At 41.3% G+C, this 24,081-nt stretch overlaps 1 protein-coding gene across 2 annotated transcripts; it reads left to right on the top strand.

Moving 5' to 3' along the window:
* Nucleotides 1-199: 199 nt before the first annotated feature.
* On the top strand, nt 200-24,075 carry tmem131 (transmembrane protein 131). 2 transcript variants are annotated; one of them, XM_026344834.1, is made up of 40 exons: nt 200-475; nt 2,748-2,809; nt 2,990-3,030; nt 5,389-5,457; nt 6,866-6,986; nt 9,870-9,986; nt 10,076-10,279; nt 10,381-10,531; nt 10,666-10,722; nt 10,824-10,885; nt 10,967-11,075; nt 11,232-11,340; nt 11,444-11,597; nt 11,698-11,868; nt 12,623-12,733; nt 12,936-13,070; nt 13,804-13,908; nt 14,001-14,087; nt 14,230-14,382; nt 14,470-14,545; nt 15,291-15,405; nt 15,532-15,670; nt 15,762-15,871; nt 15,957-16,029; nt 16,175-16,326; nt 16,413-16,555; nt 17,512-17,698; nt 19,042-19,227; nt 19,348-19,503; nt 20,321-20,760; nt 20,870-21,039; nt 21,132-21,262; nt 21,427-21,545; nt 21,629-21,778; nt 21,860-22,010; nt 22,252-22,367; nt 22,450-22,531; nt 22,648-22,751; nt 22,838-22,989; nt 23,080-24,075. In XM_026344834.1, exons 1-40 carry the CDS (start codon nt 304-306, stop codon nt 23,344-23,346), a joined length of 5,409 nt encoding a protein of 1,802 aa, XP_026200619.1. In that variant the 5' UTR covers nt 200-303; the 3' UTR covers nt 23,347-24,075. The 2 variants fall into 2 exon arrangements, with proteins under 2 accessions (XP_026200619.1, XP_026200618.1); XM_026344833.1 differs by having other exon boundaries at nt 201-475; nt 21,626-21,778.
* The last annotated feature ends 6 nt before the right edge of the window (nt 24,076-24,081 follow it).

Raw genomic sequence — 24,081 nt, 5'->3', positions numbered from 1 at the left:
TGGCAAAGGTTAAATCCCAAAAGAAAAGCCGAAAAAAGCAAAACAGGTCGACGTGTTGCAGATGAAGCTCGTCGGCCGCTCCGCAGCAGCAGTAAACAGTAAACAGTAAACACCGCCTCTGCTGCTGCTGCTGCTGCTGCTGCTGCGGAGCGTCACGCGTCGAGCGGAACAGGAAGCGCAGAGGAGAGAGGCCGCCGTCCTGCTGCTGCCACAGAGCTGCTGCCGCTCGGCTGCTTTTTTTTTTTTTTCCTTTTTTCCTCATCACGGCTATGATTGACAGAGTCAGCAGAGGTTTCTACGGGCATGTCCGTACACTCGCTCGGTTGTTATCGTAACAGAGAGATCTGCAGTATGGCGAGTCCAGAGAAACCCCCGAGTTGTCGCCACTCACACATAAGAGCAAGAACATCATGTATCGGATTATTGAGGATGTTATTTATTGCTTTTATTCACACGACGCGGGCGAATAAACAAGGTTTGTAACTTAGCTGGCTACGTCCGCATTAGCTAGCGCTAACTTCCGTAGATATTTCTACTGAGTGCGGGTTGAGGTTACCTCTACGGGCCAACTTTATCACGGCTAGCCCGCTACCTCGTCTACATTTATACCTAAACTGTTCAGTTGTGTTCAACATCGGTGCAGTTTCATGTCGTTTCTACCAAACGAGTTTAAAAAGCGTCAGTTAGCTTTACGTGGCCTGTAACGTTCCAGTCAGTTAGCTTCGTCTGTAGCTTGTTGTCATGTTGTCATCTCTCCTTATAAGGCTAAGTTAGGCTAACACGGTGCCAGGCTAACACATAAAAGTGTCCAACGCGGGGACGGACGGGGCAGCTTGTTAGCACCGAGGCTAGTTCAAGTGTTAGCTTACAGCAGGCACTGTGTGGTCTTTAAGCGCTGGGACCAAACATGTCAGGGTGGCCGCTTTAATGGCACTTCAGTGTCTGTCGCAGGCTAAGTTACCAAACACGACTTCCTCATAGTGGACTAGGTGAAGGAAATGTTTGAATCGGTCAGATGACTGCTATGTGTAAACGTGGCTCCAGCGTTTTGATTGTGACCCCGGGCTCCAGTGCACCGCGTGTTATTTATCCAGCGAACTGAAGTGACCAGCTGTCACATCTACTGATCATGTCAGGTCACAGTGATAAGTCTCCACCAGTCGTCCGTGGACAGCAGCCTTTCACGTCCAGATAAGCTGTGCCAGCTTTGAGACATATCTGAAGCCTTTAAATTGTTTACATTGGTTTAGAGGTCCTTTCAACACAGCCGACTCTCTGTTCACTGTTATTGGGCAAATACTGTGGAGTCACTTCTTCCAACGTCAACACTCCAAGCGTATCACCCTTAAGTTAACTGGATAGTCTGATAATAGCAGTTCACTGTTAAAACTATGTGTAGAGATTTACACAGGCCCATACCAGGAGTAGTGACGTGGTTTGTTGGAGAGAAGTGATAAAACTTCCTGATTTCCAACCATTTAGCAATTGCTGAGAGTCACAGTTGCACTTGGGCAACAGCTGTAACCAACAGGCTTTTGACAGATTCAGCAACAAGTGCTGTTTTAGCTGTAGACATTTAGATTTCTGTAATAATTGTTGTGAACAAGGGCTGCTAAATTTCAAAGCATCAATTTACGTCTACACACTATGTTGATGAATTTGCAAGGTAATATCACAGGTTTAGCAATATCACTTAGAAACCTTCATATCTATTTAAGAGTCTCACTTTATGTAGTGTTGCATCCGGCACTGTAGCCCAGTATAACTAGTACTGTCTAGTCCTGGTTTGTCTTAGATTTCTCACTGAGACAATGTTTGAATGAAAACATAAAAAATGTTATGATTTGAACTTGGGGGCAAAAAAATAAAAAAATCTACAATTGCACAAACCGTTGACCAGATGCGTACCTATGGCAGAATAGACGCTTTAGCTCATCCAATGTCTCTAGTGAAATCTAAAAAGGAAATGAAACTGTTGTACCAAGTGATTAGATCACCTGAATCTGCTTAGGCAGCAATTGCAACCTGCTCAAAGTAATTCAATCTGCATTTAATTTGTCAATACACTGACTTAATAACAGGTTTCTATGCTGAACGTGTGCTGGGAACATTATCTGGAAAGGGTGATTGTACACTACAGGCTGTGGGACTGCCATGGTGTCAGATGAAAAGCTTCTCAGTACAGTCAAAGCATTGCAAGTGCTGAGTAGTGAGATGAAGTTTATGCTCTCCGAGCTTGTTGATTTATACTTAGAGTGAGTCGGAGGAAGAGACGTGGTTCTCAAAGTCCTGTTGATAATACAGTGATAACTAAAGATTTACTGTACTGACTTAGGTTCATTCTTTATACACAGAAAAACCTGGATTGTGACACCAGAAAACAGACGTGAATGATAGATGTAATTCTTCTTCTTAGTACATGGTTTTCAGTGTGGGCTTTCTGTTTCAGGAAGATATGATGATAGCTAACAGGTGACTTTTCACTGAGGATTTTGGAGGAGGCGTTATGTCCAGCCCTATTATAGTTTGTCTTTAATTTTATGGTTGGCTGCTCCTGCATATCTTAAATCCTCTTTCATTTACAGGCGAGCTGTAATGTCATTCTATTTATATTATTTCCTCGCTTAACCTGTTGGGTTTCATGTGCTTGTTCTGCAAAATGTTGAACTTAGAAACTGATCTAATAACCACACTTAAATCATAGTGGTGGTAATACTTAAAAGTTCATTGTGTTGTTCTTTTTACAGCCTTCATTCAATCTGACACAATTCTAGAGGTTCTACATTTTGGTGAGGGAAGCCTTTTACAGGTAAGTTGTATTAGCCTTTTTTCTCTTTGTCACTGAGATGTAATTCTACAGTTACAAACAATTACACAACCACAGAGCTCAAAAAGGCAGAAATAAAGTAATTGGCTTAGTGTACATTGCATTTTGATGCTTTTGCTTATCAGATTGAAGTGATTTGTTTCTTTATGTTTATGTTTTCAGGCTGAGTCAGACATTGATTTTAGTTTATATCACCAACAGAGGTAAGTTTCCCTTTGCATTTCTTTGCAGCAAAAAAAAGCTCAAATGAAATGTTCAGATGTGATGGCTGACTGATTTGGGTTGATTCTTTTGTATGGGTACTGTATATTAGTGTTGGAATAGTCAGGTAGTTACCACTGTACTGTTATACATTGAGTATTAATACCTGCACCTGTATTGCTCTCTATTGTTAAGTGTTGCCGCACAATAAGTGGAAATTGTAAATATAGTCTGAGGAGTTGTTGAACTGAGTTGACAGGTCAGTACAACACTAACAGTGCACTGTATTATGCTCTCTGCTTTAGCACAACAAGCACCCAAGAGCAAAATAGCAAAGATGCTGCTGAAATTGTAACTTTTAACAAATTGGCAAATGCATTATCAGTCACTGAGGTCATGTGAACAGGCAAGCATAAAAGGGTTGTTTTTGTCAAGGCTAACAAACATAGGCAGGAATTTTATTACATCTGGCTGCCTACAAAGTATCAGCTATCACTCAAAAATAAAAATTTAAGCATTAAAATCATAAGCTACCAAAGCCTTGAGGAAAAGGCGATTCTGAAGCTACACTAACTAACATGTTGGGTTGATGGCATGAAATCCTCCAGAGAGTTGAGGCTACCAGGGCAAACCACAGTGACTGACAGTTTGCACCCACACTGACGAGGCTTAGAGGAACAGACAGGCTCATGTTTTTTTCTTTTGATTAGTTCCTCTGATAATGATAGGTGTCCCTGTTAGTTCGCACTGGCTCACAGTCAGCACTGTAGCCACAGCCTATTAACAGTGTGATGAGTCTGTGCAGATTTTGCCCAGGCTCTGTCTGAGATATGTCTGTGTGAGTTTCTCATCCAGGTAGAAGTGCTCAAATATGGACATAAGCAACTTTTGTTGGTGCAACGTAAAGTGAATCTTTACCATTTGCACACTGTGTTCTAATCCATTAAAGAGTTATCTTGCACAGGCATAGCATGACCACTCCCTGAAGTTAGGGGCAGGGTGCTTTGCTGTTTGACTCTGTTGGTTGAGTCTTTTAAAATGTTGAACTTCCCTTTTTCTTTATTGAGTATCTAGTGTTTGGAAATGTCTCTGTTGTTAATCATTATCTCCTCTCCAGTGCTTGCTGTGCTCCTCTTCTCTGAGGAACATTGAGAATAATGCTAGTCACTTCCATAGGGATTTCAGCGCTTTTCATGGTTACTTTTACATGCACTCGTCTTCTTGAGGTTGGCCTGACACTGGACATATGCAGATCTTGAGTTCAAGAGGATCGGCCCTGCTCATGAGCTCCCCTGGCTCCTCCAATTACACACACTGACATTCAACACATTAGCTCTGCAGCAGCAAATGAAAGGCCATGTAGAATTCACAGCCAGGATCCATTTGAATACTTAATCCGAGAAGAATTTCACCAGTAGTTGTTATATTAATGAGAGCAGTGAAGACAGGCTGTAGATGACAGATCGTCCCAAAGGAACACTGCATGGTCGGGGACTCTGTGTGGTTTACAATGCACCTCAGGGGATGGAAATCTATCCCATCTCTAGCGAGCTCACCCATTGTCTGCCCTTGTACACGTAGGCTTGGTAGTAAATAGGTAAAGTTGATCTCCAGTAACATGTCTGACTCTTAGGTGAAGTTTTGTGTAATTACATGTGAGTAATGCATTAGGAGATGTTCTACCACGAGGGATCTCTGCAGATAGTTGAATGCATTTTGTATTTCGAATACACCTTTATCTTATATTTATGTTGCATATCTTATCCCATTAGATTATTGGTCTTAAAAAAAAAAAAAGCATGTGACTTTCAGGTGTTTGCTTTTGACTGGACTGCACGGTTACGAGCCACACCTGCCTCACTGATGAACTTCTCTTTCCATGAGATTTACATAAAGTCTCTTATTACACTGTTCTGTTATACACTACCTCTGCCAAAGAAGAGTTGCTTCTCTCTAGGGGCGGCCTTGTCTATTGTTAAAATACACCTGTTGTTAAACAGGTTTGGTGAGTCACGCCTGTCTCTGACTACCAGGAGGGTGCAACCAATGCTCAAAAGTCATTGCCTTCCTGTTTGGCAAACAACGCTCACTGAAGAGTAGATATGTGTTTTTAGTTTTTAATTTAATATAACTTTTTTTCTCATTATGTCTGTGGATTTTTGTGGAGATTTTCACATATGGAAATAGTGCTCGGCAGATGGGAGTGGTCACCCGGCAAGCTTAATGCATTGTTAAAAAGGCCCGGACACAGCCTGTGGTGTCTGTGACTTAGCCTCTCATTTGTTTGTAACTCACGCAAACATGGATACCATTTTTCCTAGCCTGCTGTTGCTGCTGTCACATCTTCCTGTCTCTCACAGCACATCCCCGCAGCGTGGGAACTGCCGACCTATACGATTTGAACCTCCAATGTTGGACTTTCACGAACAGTAAGTGTTTGCTATATTCTTAACCTTTCTTATTATTCTGTTTCCTTACACTCTCTCAGACACTTGTTGTAGGCCATTTAAAAAAATGTTTTTTTCTTTTGGAGAATTAGTATCACCATTAAAACCCATATGCTGCATAAGTGGTTTTATTTATTTTCCTTAAATAGGATCAAAAGCATCTAATATATCTTCAAACCCAGTGGATATTTTGCAGTCTCGTGCTAAGTCAACATGTACCACAGTACAGCTCTCTATCTAAAACATTTGAGTCACTCTGAGGTGACTGTCAACAGTAAGTTGATTGCTTAAGAAGCATTTTAACCATCTGTGGAATCTTCTTAACAAAACCACATATTCTTTAACTTCATGCCAGCAGCGAGCTTCACCTAGGCCCGACTTAATAGACCACATTCCGCTCTATCAGTAGCTGCACACTCACGTAGTATAACCCAGCGTCTCTACAGTACATTAGCAGTATGATGCAGTAGCACTGAGAGAGGCTTGGACCTGGGTAAGAAACACAGCTGTTTCAGCTTGTCTTCCCAGGTCCCACTACGACAACAAACAGTCCTCTTATCAGCTGTGAATGTTTTGAGGGTATGAAAATGAAACCCTGAGAAGTTCTTAAACTATGGCGGGGCCTGAGTTAGCAAATTTTATATGTTCATCTTTATCTACTTTATAGTCTTTTAAATAACCAAACAGGTGAGTTTTTTTCCCCAGATTTTATCAGTTGACTTAGATGTAATCCTTAAGCGAAGTGTCCATTCTTTCGCTAAATTTAGTCACAGCACGAGTATGCATTATGCAGAGAGAGATAGAGATGGAGAATTAGTTTCATGTCTTTGCTGGTTGATTTTCATACCACATTGAAATGACAGAAACCACAGGCTGCCTACAAGGCACTAAATCAAAGAGTTTATGGTACACATTGGATGTTGATTGGCAGCAATGCAAAGTGTAGTAAATGCAGTTAATGGATTATAACATGCAAAACCACACGTGTGGTCGTTTACAGCGCATAAACTGACAGTAGGTGGAAAGACAAGAAAATCAGTCACTGTGTCAACTGACTGCTCAGGGCAGGTCATGTCTGAAAAAACTTAAACAACACTCTTGTTGGCTCTGACATCTGTCTTTCTTATATTTTATCGTCTTTAGTAAGTCTCTTACTTATTTAATTATACTCTCCTCTTCCACTCCAGACTGTTCTTTGACTTTTCAGGTTATTCATCCTGTTTTTACCATTGACCTTAAAACAACAACTCAAAAAACAGGTCTAAGTTTCATGTTACTGTTTCATATAATACGTCTGGTAGGGTTTTTCTAAAATTAGCCCCTGATTTCTTAAAATATGTTGTTTTTTTTTTTATTTGCTCTTACAAAGGTTTCTTTTCTTCCTCCACAGGCCTGTTGGAATGCCAAAAATGGAGAAAGTTTATTTACATAATCCTAGCTCAGAAGAAATTAGTTTGATATCAATATCAGCAACAACAGCACATTTTCACGCATCTTTTTTCCAGAATAGGGTAAGTGTTGATCGCCTTAAAATCACTTCTAGTTTTGCACATTAACCTTTTATTACAGAGAACCAAAAACTGTTGACCCTTGAACTCTACTCACGTTGGCTGTGTGTTGATACCATGTTAGTAAGTCATCATTTTCCTTTCTAAAATTGTATAGTCAGAGAGTAGAGAAAGACCAAAACAAAAAAACGGCATGTAGACAGTAAGGAAGTCCTGATGCAAATCCTGTGTGTGACCAGGCTCTGAGGACTAGAATCTCCAACTGTGCACAAGTCTCCAGAGGTTTCAGGAAGTAATCAGACCCCATCACTCTTTGCACACTTCACTGTGTCATAGCTTTAATTTTAAATCACTAAAATTGTTGTTTTTGCCCATTAATCTACATTGTTTTAGTTGTATGCTTGAAGTTGTGCCCAAAGAATAAATGTTAGTCTCATTAGAGGCCTGTCTTTTAAATATTGTCCATCTAACCATTTTCCTGTAAAGCCCTGATTCTACTTCTGAGCTGCTGAGATAGTTGTCATTCTGCAAGGTTCTCCCACCTCTGCAGATGACTTCTGAAGATCTGTTACGAGTGAAGGATGGGTTCTTGGCCACACCCCTGACCAATGCCCTAATTGTCTTGTCACTCGGTTTGACTTGACAGACAACTCTAGGAAGACTCCTAATTTCAGTTTTATAATTATTGAGGCCACTGCGTCCCTGTGAACACTCACTGTTTTTATAGCATTGTCCTGATCCGTGCCTCACCACAAGATGTGATCATGCACGTCTGCAGAGAATTCCACAGGCTTCCTGGTTTGGTTTTTGTTCTGACATGCCGTGTAAACGGTCATTTGGCTTTGAATCTAAACCACCAAGTGTGCAGTTGAAGTTAAAGGGGTCTGAATACTTCATGAAGTCACTGAGTGTAAATTAAGTCTTGTGCATAAAGAGTCGACCCAGATTACACAATCCCACAGTAAGTGAGACTGGGCAAAGTAAACATCAAACTGTTAAGTTATGAGCATCCTGTATCCATAGTCTAAAACACAGAAATTGTCCATCCTGCCGTGTCCCAGGAGGAATGGAGAAGTTCAAAATAGATACTAGGATAAACCCACACTATAAAAATACTCTATAACTACTAGAGTTTTACTCATTATTTGTTTTTTGTTGTTTTTTAGTTTTTCTTTTTCTATTTTTTTTTTTTATTTGTTGTTGTTGTTTATTTTTTCCTAATAGATTTTTTTACTGCATGTAGAGGCTCTCTTTACAGGAAGGTCCTGTTTTCTTGCCTTCAGGCATTGTTGCAACACACGGTGTACGTGTATAGGTGAAGGCAGGAACAGTTTAATAGTGGTGTCAGGCTTGCTCATAAAAATGTTTGAAGTCGAATCAACGTGTTTGTGAAGAGCTGCTCGTGACACTCAATCCTAAACTTGAGCAATTGCCCCTGAACTCGCCATATAAGGCCTGTTCCCCTTCTTTTGTGGGAAAGTTGACTAATTTTAAGAGTGGAGCACGTAAAAAATTTGAGACTGCATCTGCTGTCACAAATCAGCACATTAAAACTTTCAGCAGAGCAGTAGAGCAGCCAAAACAACTAAAAAGTGTCAATAATACATGTGTCAGTGATGCGTCATCAAAGCAGCAATGTACTATGAAAGAAATACAAAGTGAATGGTTCAGGCTGCATGAAGTTAGAAGCTAAAAAACATATGTGAGGCCGACAGCCAACTGAGTCTATGACTGGTTCCTGTAAGAAGCCAACATATTGCCCTAAGACATTGATTATTACATTACATTACATTTAGACATTTGGCTGATGCCTTGGAATAAAGCCGTCTAGAGGAAGATGTTTGTTTTTTTGCCTCAAGTGTTTAAGTGTTAATAGACAGAGATTACCTGAAGTCTATTGCATTAATGAGATTTTTTTTTTTCAGCAGTGAATATAAAAATACATTTAACTTAAGGGCATGGGAGAAATTCAGTGGGAGGGAACCAGTGCACTTTTAAAGATAACAACCTAAGGCCTCCAGTCCTCTGTCATGGGATGTGTTGGTATAAAGGCTTTCTACATCAAGGCACACACAATCACGTCTCCAGAGAGTGCCTTTATTTCAGAGATTTATTTTTCTAATGTGCACTGGGACATTTTAAATGTATACTCTAACGTGAAACTAAACCCTGTGTAGTTAAACTTGAAAATGTATGCCAGACTATATGCGTCACTTCAAGTGTAAAGTTGCTGTTTGACACTTTTTTTTTTGTTATATTGTTTTCAGTCTGTGGTTAGCTTCTCCATTTCCTGTCTGCCTTGCATTATGGTATGATTTCGTGTGCATACAGATCTTTAAAGTGTCCAGCTGACTGTGTGTAGCAATGGTGTAGAGAGAAGGGAGCCATGTTCTGCCATTCTTCACAATCCCTTTTTTTGTCTGCCTCACTTCTAAAGTTTAGTTTTTGCATTCTGAGCAATAAGCTTAAGGAGCAGGAGAATGGTAAAGTGGAGCTGCTGTGTTAAATATTACTCCTTCCACAATCTGCATCTTGACACACAAAATATTGCAGCAGAGATTGTACAAGATTCTCTTCTGTTACATTATTGTACAGCTTCTACTTTGGTCTGTATAAATCATCAAGATGTTATCTTTTAGCTACTTCTGTACATTTCTATTGTTACTATTAAATAAATGAAGAGTCCAGAGGTGTCGGCAGCACAAATCACCAAATAGTCACTACTTGCAACCACAGTCACCACTAAAATGTTAGTGTGTAGCTGTTATGTTGTGGAAGCCATTGTTCACGTGGTTGAGGTTATTAACCTAGCTGTTTTAGGGTCAGAATAACTCTGAGAGGACAAAATCTGTCTAACTGAAGTTATTTAATCTGTGTCTTCAACAGATAATCCCACCAGGAGGGAACACATCATTTGATGTCGTGTTTCTCGCTCGAGTAGTTGGGAATGTAGAAAACACTTTATTTATTAACACATCACATCATGGAGTGTTTACATACCAGGTACAAAATGAAAATGAGCAATACTTTTTTTTTCTTTTTTAAAATTTCTACCAGCAGGAGGAATGTGAATCTGTTTTGCTTTGTTGCAGGTTTTTGGGGTGGGCATCCCAAACCCCTACAGGCTGCGACCTTTCATAGGGGCTCGAGTGCCAGTAAACAGCAGCTTCTCACCTCTTATAAACATCCACAACCCATTCAGTGAACCACTGCAGGTTGTTGAGATGTACTCCAGTGGTGGAGATCTGCACCTAGAGCTTCCCACAGGTCAACAAGGAGGCACTGGAAAGTTATGGGTTAGTTTGATGTGTCAGCTGATTTGTTATGTTGTATGGATTGATTAAAGATGAGTGATAATTGCATTCAGAGTTAGACTCACCATTCTCTCTCCCTCCAGGAGATTCCTCCATTTGAAACAAAGGGGGTGATGAGAGCCAGCTTCTCGTCGCGAGATGCTGACAACCACACGGCTTTCATCCGAATCAAAACAAATGCCCCCAATGAGGATCAGTTCATCATCCTCCCTGTAGAGGTGGAAGTCACATCAGGTGTGTTTTACAAATCTTCAGGGAGTCTTATTATGTACATGACATTGTCTGCAACTCTCAGTGGTTTATTTTTTTATTGTCACTGTAAAAAATGTGTTTTCAGCCTGCTTATGTTGTGTTTTTATTGTGTGCAGCCCCTGGGATATACTCCTCCACAGAAATGCTTGACTTTGGCACACTGCGATCACAAGGTGCAGAGTTCTAAAGAATCTTGCATTATTTCTTAAATAACATTTGTTGGGCTCTTGCTCACTCTCCTCTTGTTCTCTTTCCCAACTGCTTTGTGGTACAGATCGTCCAAAACTGCTCAATCTACACCTTTTAAATTCAGGAACAAAAGATGTTCCAATTACAGTATGTATCTTTATCTTTTTTAAATCCTCAAACTGTCATCTCAACCCTTGTATAACCCTAACCTTTACTTGTGATTAACAGAGTGTACGCACAACACCATCTAATGAAGCAGTCACTGTAGATTTCAAAGCAGTCACACTGAAAGCTGGAGAGAACCGATATACCAAAGTTGCAAGTATTATTTTTGATGGTAAGTTGTGGTCTGCACAATCTCCTTTAGCTTCAAAGGTGTCACTGTGTCCTTAATTTCTTTTTCTTTCTGGTTTTGTATCGCACAACTTCCTCTTGTGGGGCCTTGCATCTTTTTTGCAGCACACTTACCCTCTTTATCCGTTTGTTATTGCAGCCTCAAAAGCGAGAAGACCATATCAGTTTTCTGGCAAAATAACTGTTAAAGCGAAAGAAAAGAGCTACTCCAAGCTTGAAATCCCGTACCAGGCAGAAGTTTTAGAAGGGTGAGTGTTTTTTAATGGATATATAGTGTAGTACATGGAGAGGGGGGGTTTATGTATCACATAGGAGGACAAGTTTCTGATGTTAGCATTTTTTTTCTGGCAGGTACCTGGGCTTTGACCACACAGCTACATTGTTCCATATCAGGGACAGTCCTGTGGACCCAGTGGACAGACCCATCTTCCTTACAAATGCTTTTAGCTTCGCAATCTGGATCCACAATGTGTCTCTGCCCGAAGAGGCCAAAACAATGTTTAATGTGAGTTTCGGCACAGACAGGATTCATTCTCAATGAGTTACACAGTATATATGTGTTTGCAGAGTGCTAAATAACATCACTTTTTAACCTTCTATTTTAGGTGCAGAACTTCAGCGCACCCATCCTCATCCCCCCCCACGAGTCGCGCTACATGTTCTCCCTCCTCTTCCGGCCAGTCCGACCATCAATTCACATAGACAGCAACATTCTGCTCATCACAAACGCATCCAAGTTTCACTTGCCTGTCCGGGCTTACACAGGCTTCTTGGAGGTACACAATGAGCCTGCAGTTGTTTTAAAAATATCTAGGTTATCTACTTTCCATCTCTGAATCGGATATCTGATGTTTTTCAGTGTGACGTCAAATTGAAAGTGAACTAATTTATTTTCATTTATGTGTAAACTTGGAACTAGCTCTTGCAAAGTGTGATCTTGCACAACACTTATTATTTTATCAACCTAATACCTATTAAATCCCACTTGGATTGTCAGGGATTCTTAGCCAGTTCTTTTAGTCAAAATATTTTAGAAAATAAAAGTATTCCTATTCATGTGTACCACCGTATCAAAAGCAGATGTGGCAGCTAGTGAAATCTGTTAAGCTAATAAAGAAAGTGATTAAAATTGATTCAAACACTGCCTCACTTAGTTATGTGAAATCTTAGTTAATAAAATGGTCATTTGTTATTTATGTGTACAGAGAAAGAGTAGATTGATTTAGTTCACCTTCACCCTATATTAGGCTGGGTGTGGCTAAATCATTGGCTCTCAAGGTCCTTGACTCATGTTTTACACTGTTTTTTACGTGCAGTTATTAAAAATGTAAAAATGCATTCCACCTTTTAATGCCATAATAATTTTTTATGTAGTATTACACATGAAAAGAATTGTGATTCAGGTCTTCAACAGCATTCGGAACAAATATTTAGTTTCCGTGTTTTGCCTTTATAAAGCACATAAGATATCCCTGCTCTAAGTGATGTGATGTGCAGTGTTGTTTGTTCTTTGTCACCTTGTGTGAGCAGCCACTGGTCCTGCCTCCTAGTCTGAAGGAAAATGTCCTGGACTTTGGTGTCCGCAGTGCCACAGATACCAACAGCATCACGTTTGTGGTGGTCAACAGTAATCCCATAGAGGTGAGATAACACCGTTTACTACATGCACACTACAATACACATAAAAGATGTTGCAACATAAGCCCTTGTGCTTCTTTCCAGTTTCCAGTGGGGAAATTGATTGTTTGAACAGTTCAAAATACATCAAATATAGTTCAGTAAAATGACAAAATGAATCCTAGTTTAAAGAGAGAGACACATTTTTGTTCTTTCCATCCTCCAGCTGGAGATAAAGTCCTGGCTGGTCACTGGAGACAGTCTTTCCATGGAACTGCTGAAGACGGAGAAAGGAAACACAACAGTGGCTCTGAGTCACCTGCAAGAGCTGCAGAACACGTCAGCGTCTACTCATAAAACAGTAAGAGCTTCATGGTGTCTCTTCAAAGCTGCTACTGGCTTCACATTCAAATTATCTTAACCTTAAATGTAATAGAAATACACTTGTTAGCAGGTTTTTGTACAGTACATTTACATTTAGTCATATGACAGACACTTTTATCCAAAGCGACTTACAAGTGAGGTACAAAGTAAACAAATATTTAAGCCAAGGAGAAGAGCTACTTCATTTACATGTGGTGTAAGTCTGAGGTGAGCTTAGGGGACCACAAGACGTTGCTCGCTTGCAGAGTGCAGTGGGTGGGAAGGATTGTAGACCAGGATGAGGGAGTTCAGGTAGGCAGGTGCTGTTAAGTTGACCACTTTGTAGGCAAGAGTCAGGACATTGAACCTGATGTGGGCAGCTACATGACGCCAGTGCAGTGCAGTACAGTGCACGTCAGAAGTGTCACCAAACTAATGCAAAGAGTGCATGTGCAGGGCAAAGGTCTGTAGACAGGGAGAGTAGCAGAGTAGAGTGGCTAGATGTAAGAAGACATCATTAAAAACAGAGCGATGCCTCCTTGTTTTTAAATGAAGTTTAAAGTCTTACTAACACTGAAACTAACAAGTGCCCTATCGAATTCTAAATAAGTTGACAAATGACAGCAGTGAGAATTAGCTCCATGTGTCTGTTGCCCGTTATTCTCTGTATAATTAGTAGCGAGGTGCTTTACATAAAAAAGTGAAACTAATGTTTATCTATGTCTGTACAGGTGATATTAGCATCTGGCTATTATGCAGCCTTCAGGGTGACACTGGTGGCCAAGGCACTGGAGGGCATGTATGACGGAGCGATACACGTAACCACAGATTATGAGGTGGGTGGTCTGTCATATCATTTTAACAGCATACAAAAGAATACACAGCCAGCATTCAGTCTAACTCTTGCACAAATTGTTCTTTCCTTCAGATATTAACCATCCCAGTGAAAGCCATTATTGCAGTGGGCACTCTAAGCAGCTCTCCCAAAAATATAATTTTATCACCTTCGTTTCCAGTGAGTAAGATTAAGATATCTTCACCGGTACCATTTCACACCTATCTAGTGCTAGCAACAAAGACATGTTGAGATAAGTGTGAATGTAACTTCCTGTGTATTTAATGTTGTTGTTTTTTTGTTTTTTTTCTTGTTTCTTTAGGGAAAAGTTGTTCATCAAAGTTTCAGCATACAGAGCTCTTTTACACAAAAAGTAAGGCTGCAGCAGATTCGATCCCTGACGGAAGATATCCGTTTTTATTATAAACGACTCCGCAACAACAAAGATGAACTGGAGCCAAGACGTAAATCGAAGGTATGCAGTCATCTCAAAGAGCTAAATCAGAAAGCCATCTGTGTCCTTAGAGACAAAAACTTATTTTCTTTTCTCCATCTTTTTCAGGTGGCAAATATTTATTTTGATGCCAGTTTGCAGTGTGGTGATCACTGTTATGTGGGGCTGCCATTTGTGCTTAAATGTAAGTTTTGTGTGTGTGTGTTTACAACTAAATCCTGATTTGGATTGGATTTATTTCTCTAGGAAAGGTGGAGTGTGTTTTTTTGTTTGTTTGTTTTCTAAGCCCAAAAACAGCTGTTACTGCTGCTCCTCTTGTAATTAAACATGTGTGTGTGTTGTGTTGAGTGACATCCCTGAGCATCAAAGTGGATCTCTGAATTAGTTTTCCATTGGAGCAGTTGGGAGGACTAACCTCCCCCCCCCCCCAACCCCTGTTAAAGTACACTGAATAAGTTCTTGTTTGCAGTGTACAGGCAGCTATTAATGGATTACTTAATAATTCATTATTATAGTGTCTGTGGTTCTTATGTAAGGCTAAAAACACTCCTACAGATGGCATCATCTGGAGGACGATGATGTTATGAGGATCATATCTGGTTGCTCTGACTAGGAAGGTTGTAGTCAAGCCGATCCTTCAGCATTCCTCAAGATGACGTCACCTGTGCTGAAAACTCCTCCAGATGATGTCATCAGTACAGTGAATCATTCAGTGAATGATGAAATTAGGCTTTGACTGACTCAAACAAATTTATTTTTGCTCTAATCCATCCCACTCAGTATTGCCTCACCCTCCACACCTACTTCTTGCTTTCTGTTTTAAGCTTTTGACCCTGAAATCCCCACTTCACACCACATTGCTAATCCAGCCCAAATCAGGCAAAAATGTTCAAATTAAACAGTTAATGTTTTTCTTACCTGTCTCACAGCGGAGTCCAAGCCTCACGGGCTAGCATTGCAGGAAGACATCTGGGATGCTGATGTTGACCTTCATCAGAAACTTCTCAGACGATGGAGAGAGCTGAAAGAGCACTCTGGACATAAGTAAGCATAAGTGTTGGGCATTGGTTATCAACAGAGTTATTAAGTGGTATAATATTTAAATTCATTGCTCCTCTCTGATAAACTGCTGACAGAATATCGCATAATGTTGTCTTTTCTTACCAAAAGGATCGAAGCCGTTTTTGAAGTCAACACAGACCTTCAGAAAAATGTGCAGGCTAAAATAACAGCACATTTGACGTGGCCCTCATTGGTCAACTCTTCACAACGAATAACGTTCCCTCTGACCAACACAAACGGCTCCTCTGTGAGTAGCAGCAAACATGCACAGGAATATTTCAACATGTTGTTATAGTTCTGTGTTTGAAGTTGAGGGACATCTTTTTGTTTCAATGTAGGATGAAGAGGTGATTCTGCAGAATCCTGCCGACGTCCCAGTCTATGTCCAGGTTCTCCCCTTGGCGCTGTTGCCCAATCCTTCAGTGTTTTCTGGAAAGCTAGCTGACAGGTGCAAATTCTCATTAACTGCAGCATTTTCCTTCTTGTTAACTCATCGTTTTACTGACACTAATCTTCTAAACTCTATTTCTCAGGTTGCCATTAGGAAATTTGTCCAACATCAATATTAACGCAAACACCTTTGAGTTCCAAGTTCACAGAAATCAAGTAAGTGTTGGTGATTATTGACTTACTTCAACAGTGTTCAGTTCAGAGAATCAGCTAGTTGCCATTCCAGTCAATGGTTTTGTCAATGGTTGAGGCAGCATGTGGAAGCCGTTTGACTTTAACAGACCCTCTGTTTGTTTGGCAGACCCCTCTAATGAAAAGCAGTACAGGGTTTGTAGAGGGATCAACCAGACCCTTTGTGTACAACCTCCTCCTCCTGCCTGGAGAAGTCAAGTCATTCAACGTGAGGTTTACCCCCATTAGCAACCACAGTGTCTCCTCCCTCCTCATAGTCAGGTAAAATCAGCTTTTCCTGCAGTTAACCAGTGAGGAAATGTGAGTCCCTCTTCTGACATTGTTTGCCTCACTGGGAATCTCTTTAGGAATAATCTAACCGTGATTGACACGATCATACTTCACGGACGGGGTACAACGGAGAGCCTGAAAGTTGCAGGGAAGCCTCCAGGACAAGGCAGCTCGCTGAGGTTTAAGATGACCGAATCCCTGCTGAAAGACTGCACCGACAGTGAGTTTGTGTTGCTGAGGCCCATATCAGCGTGATGAACACAACACTTCAGATGAGATATCCAGACAAAATCTAGATGAGATTTAAGACACTTCATCTACACTAAGCCATTTGCAAAACATCTGACTTTTGCCAGACTGTCTGGTTAGCCCCGAAGGCTCGTGCACTTCAGCAGCTGACAGTTGGCAGGCTAATATTTGAAGCATCAGCATAATCATCAGTGAGCCACACAGGATGACACGTTTCTTCATTACGAAAAATATGAGCACTGTGGTTTTTCTAACGGCTTCACAGACAGCTTTGCTTTTCACAGTCCGAGGTCAATGCATATGCTCATGAACATGGTTCATATTATAGACTTAGACTATAGACTAGACTGTCTGTCCCAGACATTGTTAGTGGTATAAAAAAAACTTTGAAATTAAAATCTGCATTTGTTTTTACATCATCATCGACCAACTTGAGGGAGGTGTGTACTGTTCATAATCCACATGAACATCTGTGGCATATTAGAGGAACGTTTTAGTCTCTTCACTGTACTGTTCATTGTATTGTTATGGTTCATTATATAAAAACCTGTTACTAACTTTTTGATGAAAGTCGAAATATGAAATATTGCCTTAATGTAAACTAGAAGAGGGATTAAATCAACAAAACATAAAATAGCTAAAACTCTATCAACGAGAATGTGAAATGTAGTGTTTATTGCTATCCTTCAAAATAAGACTGCTAAGTCCAGATAGGCTTCTACAGTAATGCTTACAAACTACTACATATTCACACAGTGTGACAAAAAAAAGTATTGTGTTTACTGCACTGGAATCTCAGGGACACTAGATTTGAGGGATTATTCCACATAATTGAAAATCCAAGGCTCTAGCATTAAATTAATTTCATTCAGTATACTGTTGTTAAATCTTTGTGCCTCTACCCTATTATCCCTACATTTATTTCAGAGACAAAAGTCAAAGAGCCCAACTTCACTCTCAAAAGAACCTTCAGGGTAGAGAACACAGGCCTGCTTCCGATCACCATCCGGTCAGCAGAAATCAACGGCCAAGCGTGTGAAGGATATGGATTCAAAGTTCTCAACTGTCAAGAATTTGCACTCAGGCCAAATGCTTCAAAAGACCTCATCATACTGTAAGTGAACAACTTGCTACATGCTATTTCTCTTTTAACGTGAGTGTTTTGCTGTGCGTGCGTGCGATTTTCCCTTCATGTTCAAGCTCTATTAATACTTGCCCTCATCCTTCCTGTGCAAGCCTTCAGTAAGAGGATGAATCGCCTCTTTGCAGCTCTTGCTTCTTTTAGGTCTGATTTTTCTTTGTCACTGATAGTCCTCTCTGTGTCCACCTTCTTACATAGATGGACACATATTTGAAGTCAAATGACCTAATATATAATATGACAACAATATTGAAAACGCTTATGTTTTTACAAATTTCTGCAAAAGTCTGCTTGGATGTTGGTCCAACATTGGAATTTCACTTAATAATCATAAGAACAGCAGCATAAGGGAAGATTTGCCCAGTTTTGGCTACAAATTATGACGCAGTAAGCAGACTATCTGTCCCAGTTCCTCCTTTTAGCTAGAAGCATTGTGCCACGTCAGTGTTAAAACTGTTGGTTACATGTATGGGTATTTTGTCGTTGCAACAGCGAAGGTGGCATAAACGATTACAACCAACAGGGCTGATTAATGCAGTTAGGAGCTTTCCAAATGCTGCTAAACTATAAATCATACCAGCTTCCGTGTGATATAAATGTTATGCTGTTATATTATTTGCTAATTAGGTGATTAGATTTTAATTAAACTAGTACATTTGCTTTTAAATTGGAACACCAGAGGGTAATGTTGTAAAAGCCCTACCCTACAGGTGTTCTCACTTCATCTGCATGACTAGAGATCCTCAGAACACATGGCAACAGCTAGCCTGCTATTAGCTACTAGTCCTGCAAAGCACAGACCCACCAGAAATCATCTAGAAGATGTGAAATCAAGCGAGGCACCTCTCGGTTGGGTGCAATTGTTGCTTCCTTTAATGAACTCAAAAACTTTGTTTTCTACTCTCTCTCACCTCCCTTTCTATTAAGACAAATACATTTGTCTTCTAGATTATAACTTGTCAAACATTGCTAGACACCTGTTTGAACTACTCAGTACCAGTCACCTGATTGGTTAGAGGCATACAGAGCACTATAAATACGTTCCCTTCTCAGAGATAACTTACTTAAAAAATAGGTCACGTCTGCCTCTGTTTTGTGAGCATGTAGGCTGGACACAGTAAAGTGTGTTTTGAGAGGAAGTACAGTAGTAAACAGGTTGCTGCATGTCTCACCCCAGGTGTGTTCTTTATAACAGTCAGTCAGCAAAGAACATGCATTGCAAAATAAAGAGCATTCAACATGTGTATTGTCACTGATAAGGTTGCATCGATTTCAAGTTAGTGAGGTCTTAAGCTGTTTTACTTCTTTCTTTCCAGGTTTACCCCTGACTTCACTACATCTCGTGTGATCCGGGAGCTGAAGTTGGTAACTTGTGGAGGTTCCGAGTTCGTGTTTGTCCTGAACGCCTCCTTGCCCTACCACATGTTAGCTGCATGTGCAGAGACCCTGCCCAGACCAAGCTGGGAGCTGGAGCTCTACATCATCGTGTCTCTCATAATGAGGTGAGTGTTACTCTGCAGTGCAATGTAGCATTAGCACTGCACCAAAACACCACAGCTCAGTCCGGTTACTGTGTTTCAACCCAACTTGCATCTCATATGTGTTTTACTTCATCTCTTCAGCTCCATGTTTTTGCTGGTGATCGCCACAGCCTACCTGGAGGCTCAGAGCATCTGGGAGCCTTTTAAGAGACGCGTGTCTGTGGAGTCCAATTCCACCTTGGAGACTGGGAGACCGTTTAATCTCAGGGAAATTGTGCAAATTCACAGTGATTCAAAGTAAGTGAAACACCAAGAACCTGCCGATGTATAGAGATATCAGGGAGCTCTATTTCGGGTGACTGTCCACCACAAAGTTTACTGTCTTAGAGCCCAGTCTTCATCCCAATAGAGATGCTGTGAAATGGCTGTTAAGGGGCCATTCTGGGAAATTGTCAGAGTAATTCTGTAAAGATTTACTCTAAAGATGGTGTTGTTCCCAAGGAGTCACATGCTTTTTTTGCCTACTGCACAGAAACATATAATGTAGTAATCTAGAAAACAGGATGTTTGACGTTGTCGAAACAAAGGATTCAAGATGTTTCTCTACAGTACGTCATTATTTCTTCTAACAGCCTAAATTAGTTGAAATTGGGTTATGAAGAGCTAAAAAGAACTAATGGGCCACTGTTCTGACTGATTATGTGTTGAAGGGCTCTGACATACACATCGGTCACTCAGCTGCTATTGGACTGTGGTTATGTCCGTGTGGTTAACCGCTGTCCACGGTTTTTGCCATGTCTGCCTCTCTATCACACTTTATCACTCATTATTCGACAACTTTGCATGTTCAGTCTGGGACAGTCTGCGCTGCCCGACAAGCAAATGAGTGATTTAACCTGTTGTACAGTTGTTTCAGTTTCACATTCAATATAGACACTTAGTTACTTGACTTTCATTAAACCTACACTCAAAGACAATAGCATCTTATAACAAGAAGTAGCAGATTTTCAGGATATTGTGTTGAATTTTCAAAAAGTGTGCAAATGCTGACAGGTGCCGAATGTAAAGCAATCAACAAAACAACAATTTCAGAACTGTTTCTTTCAATATTCAGGTTGAACGATTATAGTGACTCATCCCAGAACTCCAGAGGATTATATGCATCCACCAATGGAGCAGCTCGGGTTGGAGGCAGACATGGCAACAGCCGCATCTTATTAGACAACGACAACCAAGATAAGAGGTCCAGAAATGGCTTCAGCCGCCCATCTATGCAACCTCCTTCCTCCCAGCTGACCAAAGGAGGTACAAACTCAGGCCAAGAAGGCCCTCCACCGGCCTGTCAGCTAACCAACCGGAAGGCTCGGAGTACCAAACAACTGGACCTCCAGAGTCAAAGTTTAGCCGCGTCGTTGCTGCCTCAAAAGGGCCTCTGCCCTGAGGATGCAGAATATGCCAACCTGATAGGAGCCATGGACAATGACCTCGACCGTCCAGAGTCACTTGGTGCAGAGCCTCTACAGGAGCAGAGCTCTCAGACTATACAGAGCAAAGGTACACACATTGATTTGTACCGGAGTGGAGACTGGAAGAGCAGAAGGCCCCTGTAGTTGTGTAGATGTTTTAAAGTAGTGTTAATATTGTTTTCTTTTGGAATTCAAAGGGAAGCCACGAGGTAAAACAAAAGCTCAGAGGAAAAAGGAAGAGAAGGAGAAAAAGTCTACAGTAAAGGCTCAGGGAGACGAGCTTAAAGACAGCCTGGCCGACAACGACGACAGCTCCTCCACTACTACAGAGACCTCCAATCCAGATGTAGAGACAAGCATCAAAGAGGTACTCTGAAATAGACATGTTGTTGTAGTCCAACATCACTTCTATTCTCTGCTAAATATGCATTTATAACATTTCCCTATAATTTCTCCTAGGAACCAGTGAAGAAGAAAGGTAGGACAGCAGACCCAGGAAAAGGGAAAGAAGAAACTTCAAATGTCTTAATGAAAACCAAAAGCAAGAAACAAGGAACCACAAAGAAAGAGACCCAAGCTGAGGATACCAGGTGTGTTTAATGTAAAGTTCCATTGATGAGTTTGTTTTGTTTTGTTTTGTTTTGTTTTGTTTTGTTTTGTTTTGTTTTGTTTTGTTTTGTTTTGTTTTGTTTTGTTTTGTTTTGTTTTGTTTTGTTTCGTCACCTTGTTGACAAGCAGTCTTTGTTGTTCTCAGCACTCTGGAGCTGCCCTATGTAACGCCACTGGAGAACAAGCAGCGTAAGAGCTTCACATCCAAAGCTCTGCACCCTCTCACCAACATCCCAAAGAACAGACCCCTGCAGAAACAGAGATGTAAGTTCCCCCCCACAAAAATGTTGTCACTATTTTTGGCCTGAGCACCAGATGTGTTTCTGACATGTTTGCTCTGGCAGTAGATGGGAAGCTGGAAGACAGACGCCCCCCACTTTTCCCCAAACTGTTCTCGAGCGGGTCGGTGCCAGAGCTGGGCCACAGCAGCAGCTCCGAGGGCGAGAAGGAGTTCGCTTCACCAGAGTGGGATGTACCACTTTCCAAAAACAGCGTCCGTAAGTGAAGACCTGAAACCCAGTTTCTTTCCCGCTCAGGACGGGTTCCATACCTCACTGACCACTGTTCTCCCCTTGCAGAAGCAGATAGTCTTCAGCAAATCTCCCTCCAGACAATTAACGCGGACCCTTTCCTGAAGAGAGCCGCTACGACCGGGACATTGTCCCCTCCACCGACCTCACCCAGCGTACTATCCCGAGGCACCTACAGCAGTGTTGTCAACAGTAACAGGTATCCAATTGTTCAAAATGATTTAGTAATCAAACCACCACCCAGCCAACAAATTGTCTGACAAGTGTGTCCCGTCATTTGGGGAAGTAGTTTGTTTTTTGCCCTTTTTCAGCAACAAAATTCATATTATCAGACTCCGGGTGTGTCGCTGTGTGTCTCAGCACTTTAAGAGACACTGTTGTTAAAGTCAAACCATCATTTCCTGTTCCGAATCTGGATTCTTTGTTGTGTTTTTTTGCAGTGAGGGAAACCAAAAGAAGGCCCCAGGAAACAAATTACCTACAGCCACTCCACTCCCAGGCAAAAATGGAAACCCTACCTTTGCTGCTGTAGCTGCTGGTTATGACAAAAGCCCAGGTAAATGTGTTAACAGTGGACATTTGTATCTATGTGAATGTATTGTCCTTGTAGTGACACCAACATTTTCTGCTTCTCTCAGGTGGTTCTGGTCCAGGGAAAACTGACAACCAAGGAAAGAGTCTGGCGCACATGACATCAGTGGAAAGCGACAGCTCTGACAGGTAACATGAGAAAATGACTGATGAATGATAAATTTACTTCCAGACATGATACCAGGATCAGTATCAGCTGAGTGTGTGTGTGTGTGTGTGTGTGTGTGTGTGTGTGTGTCCCATAGCTCTGGAATGTGGAGTCCCATTGGCACAGCCAACGTTCCAAACTACAACTCTGCCAACTCATTCTCCGCTTTTGGGCCCAACAACTCCTTCAACCTGACTGGAGGTTAGTTTCTGTGACTCACAGGCCGGTTACAGAGCAGAAGAATGCAGAGTAACTGGTACTGAAACTGAAATGTGTGTTGTTTTTAGTTTTCAGTGGAATGAATCTCCCAAAGTCAAGTGAGCCTCAGCAAAGCTGGCCGGAGTTCAGCACTGTCAACTCCTCCATCTGGGACATGCCAAGCAGTGACCCCCTGCACTCCTGGGCCAGCAGCCCCAGCTCACCAGCTGCACCAACTGCAGTAAGATCCATTAGTTTGTTTTAACGCAGCTCACTGAAAACTCTCCCTGTTCATGACACCATTGTGAGAGTTGCTTCTTGTTTTCTTTAGTCACTCCTGGGAAACAACCGCAGTCCCTGGTCTGCAACCACGCCCTTCAGCAGCTCCATTTGGTCTACAAGCGCAGATTCAGCCTTACACCCTTTTGCTCCAACGACCAACTCAGCAGCTCTGACTGATGTGGTGAACAGCCCCGCCCCATCGCCACCAGCTTCTACCGAGATGAGCCGGAATTACCACCTGTGGAGCTTGTGGGGCCCCACCCTGAGCAGGCGCAGCTCAGAGCCCTGGCCTAGCTCCTCCGACAGCGGCAATTAAACGGCACACGAAGGCACTTAACAGAAGCACATCATGGATTTGATGTGTTCTGTACGCTAAATGAAATTGTTGTTTATTTTTAAATTGAAGAATCCCAACAGAAAGCAATGTTACCTGAAGTATTTGGTAGCCCCATGGTGTAGGTTACCAACCCTGCAGTTTAGTTCATGCAGCTTTTTATTGAGGGGGCAGAAATGTTAACTTTTATTTGGATTTCTTTTAACAGGTGCTCCCAAATTAAACCATATCGATAGCATGGTATGCTAATGCCAGTGCAAATGTTTTGCTGTTCTAGAAAGGCTGCTGCTGCATTTTGTTCTGAAAATGTGGAAAAGGGCACAGAATCTTTACAGTTTGGAAGAGACGTCTTATTTTAAGCCATGTGTCTTTGTTTTCACAATAATTTATCCTCTAAGCGGTTTCTTCCAAATGTTGGTTTGAAAAGTTCAATTTGAATACTTGTCAACTGAAATGGTTGCACTACGCTTTTAACTGGCAGGAGACGTCTTTCACAACCCTGAGTATGAGTCTTCACCGACGGCCCAAAAAGGCTTCACATAACGTTCACATTCCCCATTTTAAAGAGGGCCCTGCCCTGGAACTATCAAAGCCTTCTGTGTTAAACAAATTGGCCAAAGTAATCAAAGAATATTTAAGTTGGAGGTTTGTATTGTACATCACCTCTGTTTGTCAAAGCAAATTGAAATAAAGGATTTCAGCAGAACTTCATGTTTC

Source organism: Anabas testudineus, chromosome 4 (assembly GCF_900324465.2).
Source record: "Anabas testudineus chromosome 4, fAnaTes1.2, whole genome shotgun sequence".
Taxonomy (NCBI): domain Eukaryota; kingdom Metazoa; phylum Chordata; class Actinopteri; order Anabantiformes; family Anabantidae; genus Anabas; species Anabas testudineus.
The sequence above is the reverse complement of the archived record's forward strand: the minus strand, read 5'-3'. Positions and strand labels throughout refer to the sequence as shown.

What these genes read in the sequence shown, in the direction of transcription:
- tmem131 (XM_026344833.1), top strand. Translation starts at nt 304, where the DNA reads ATGTCCGTACACTCGCTCGGTTGTTATCGTAACAGAGAGATCTGCAGT. An exon ending in AGGCCAAAACAATGTTTAAT is followed by an intron (nt 11,598 to 11,697) that starts GTGAGTTTCGGC and finishes CTTCTATTTTAG; the next exon opens with GTGCAGAACTTCAGCGCACC. An exon ending in ACGTAACCACAGATTATGAG is followed by an intron (nt 13,909 to 14,000) that starts GTGGGTGGTCTG and finishes TCTTTCCTTCAG; the next exon opens with ATATTAACCATCCCAGTGAA.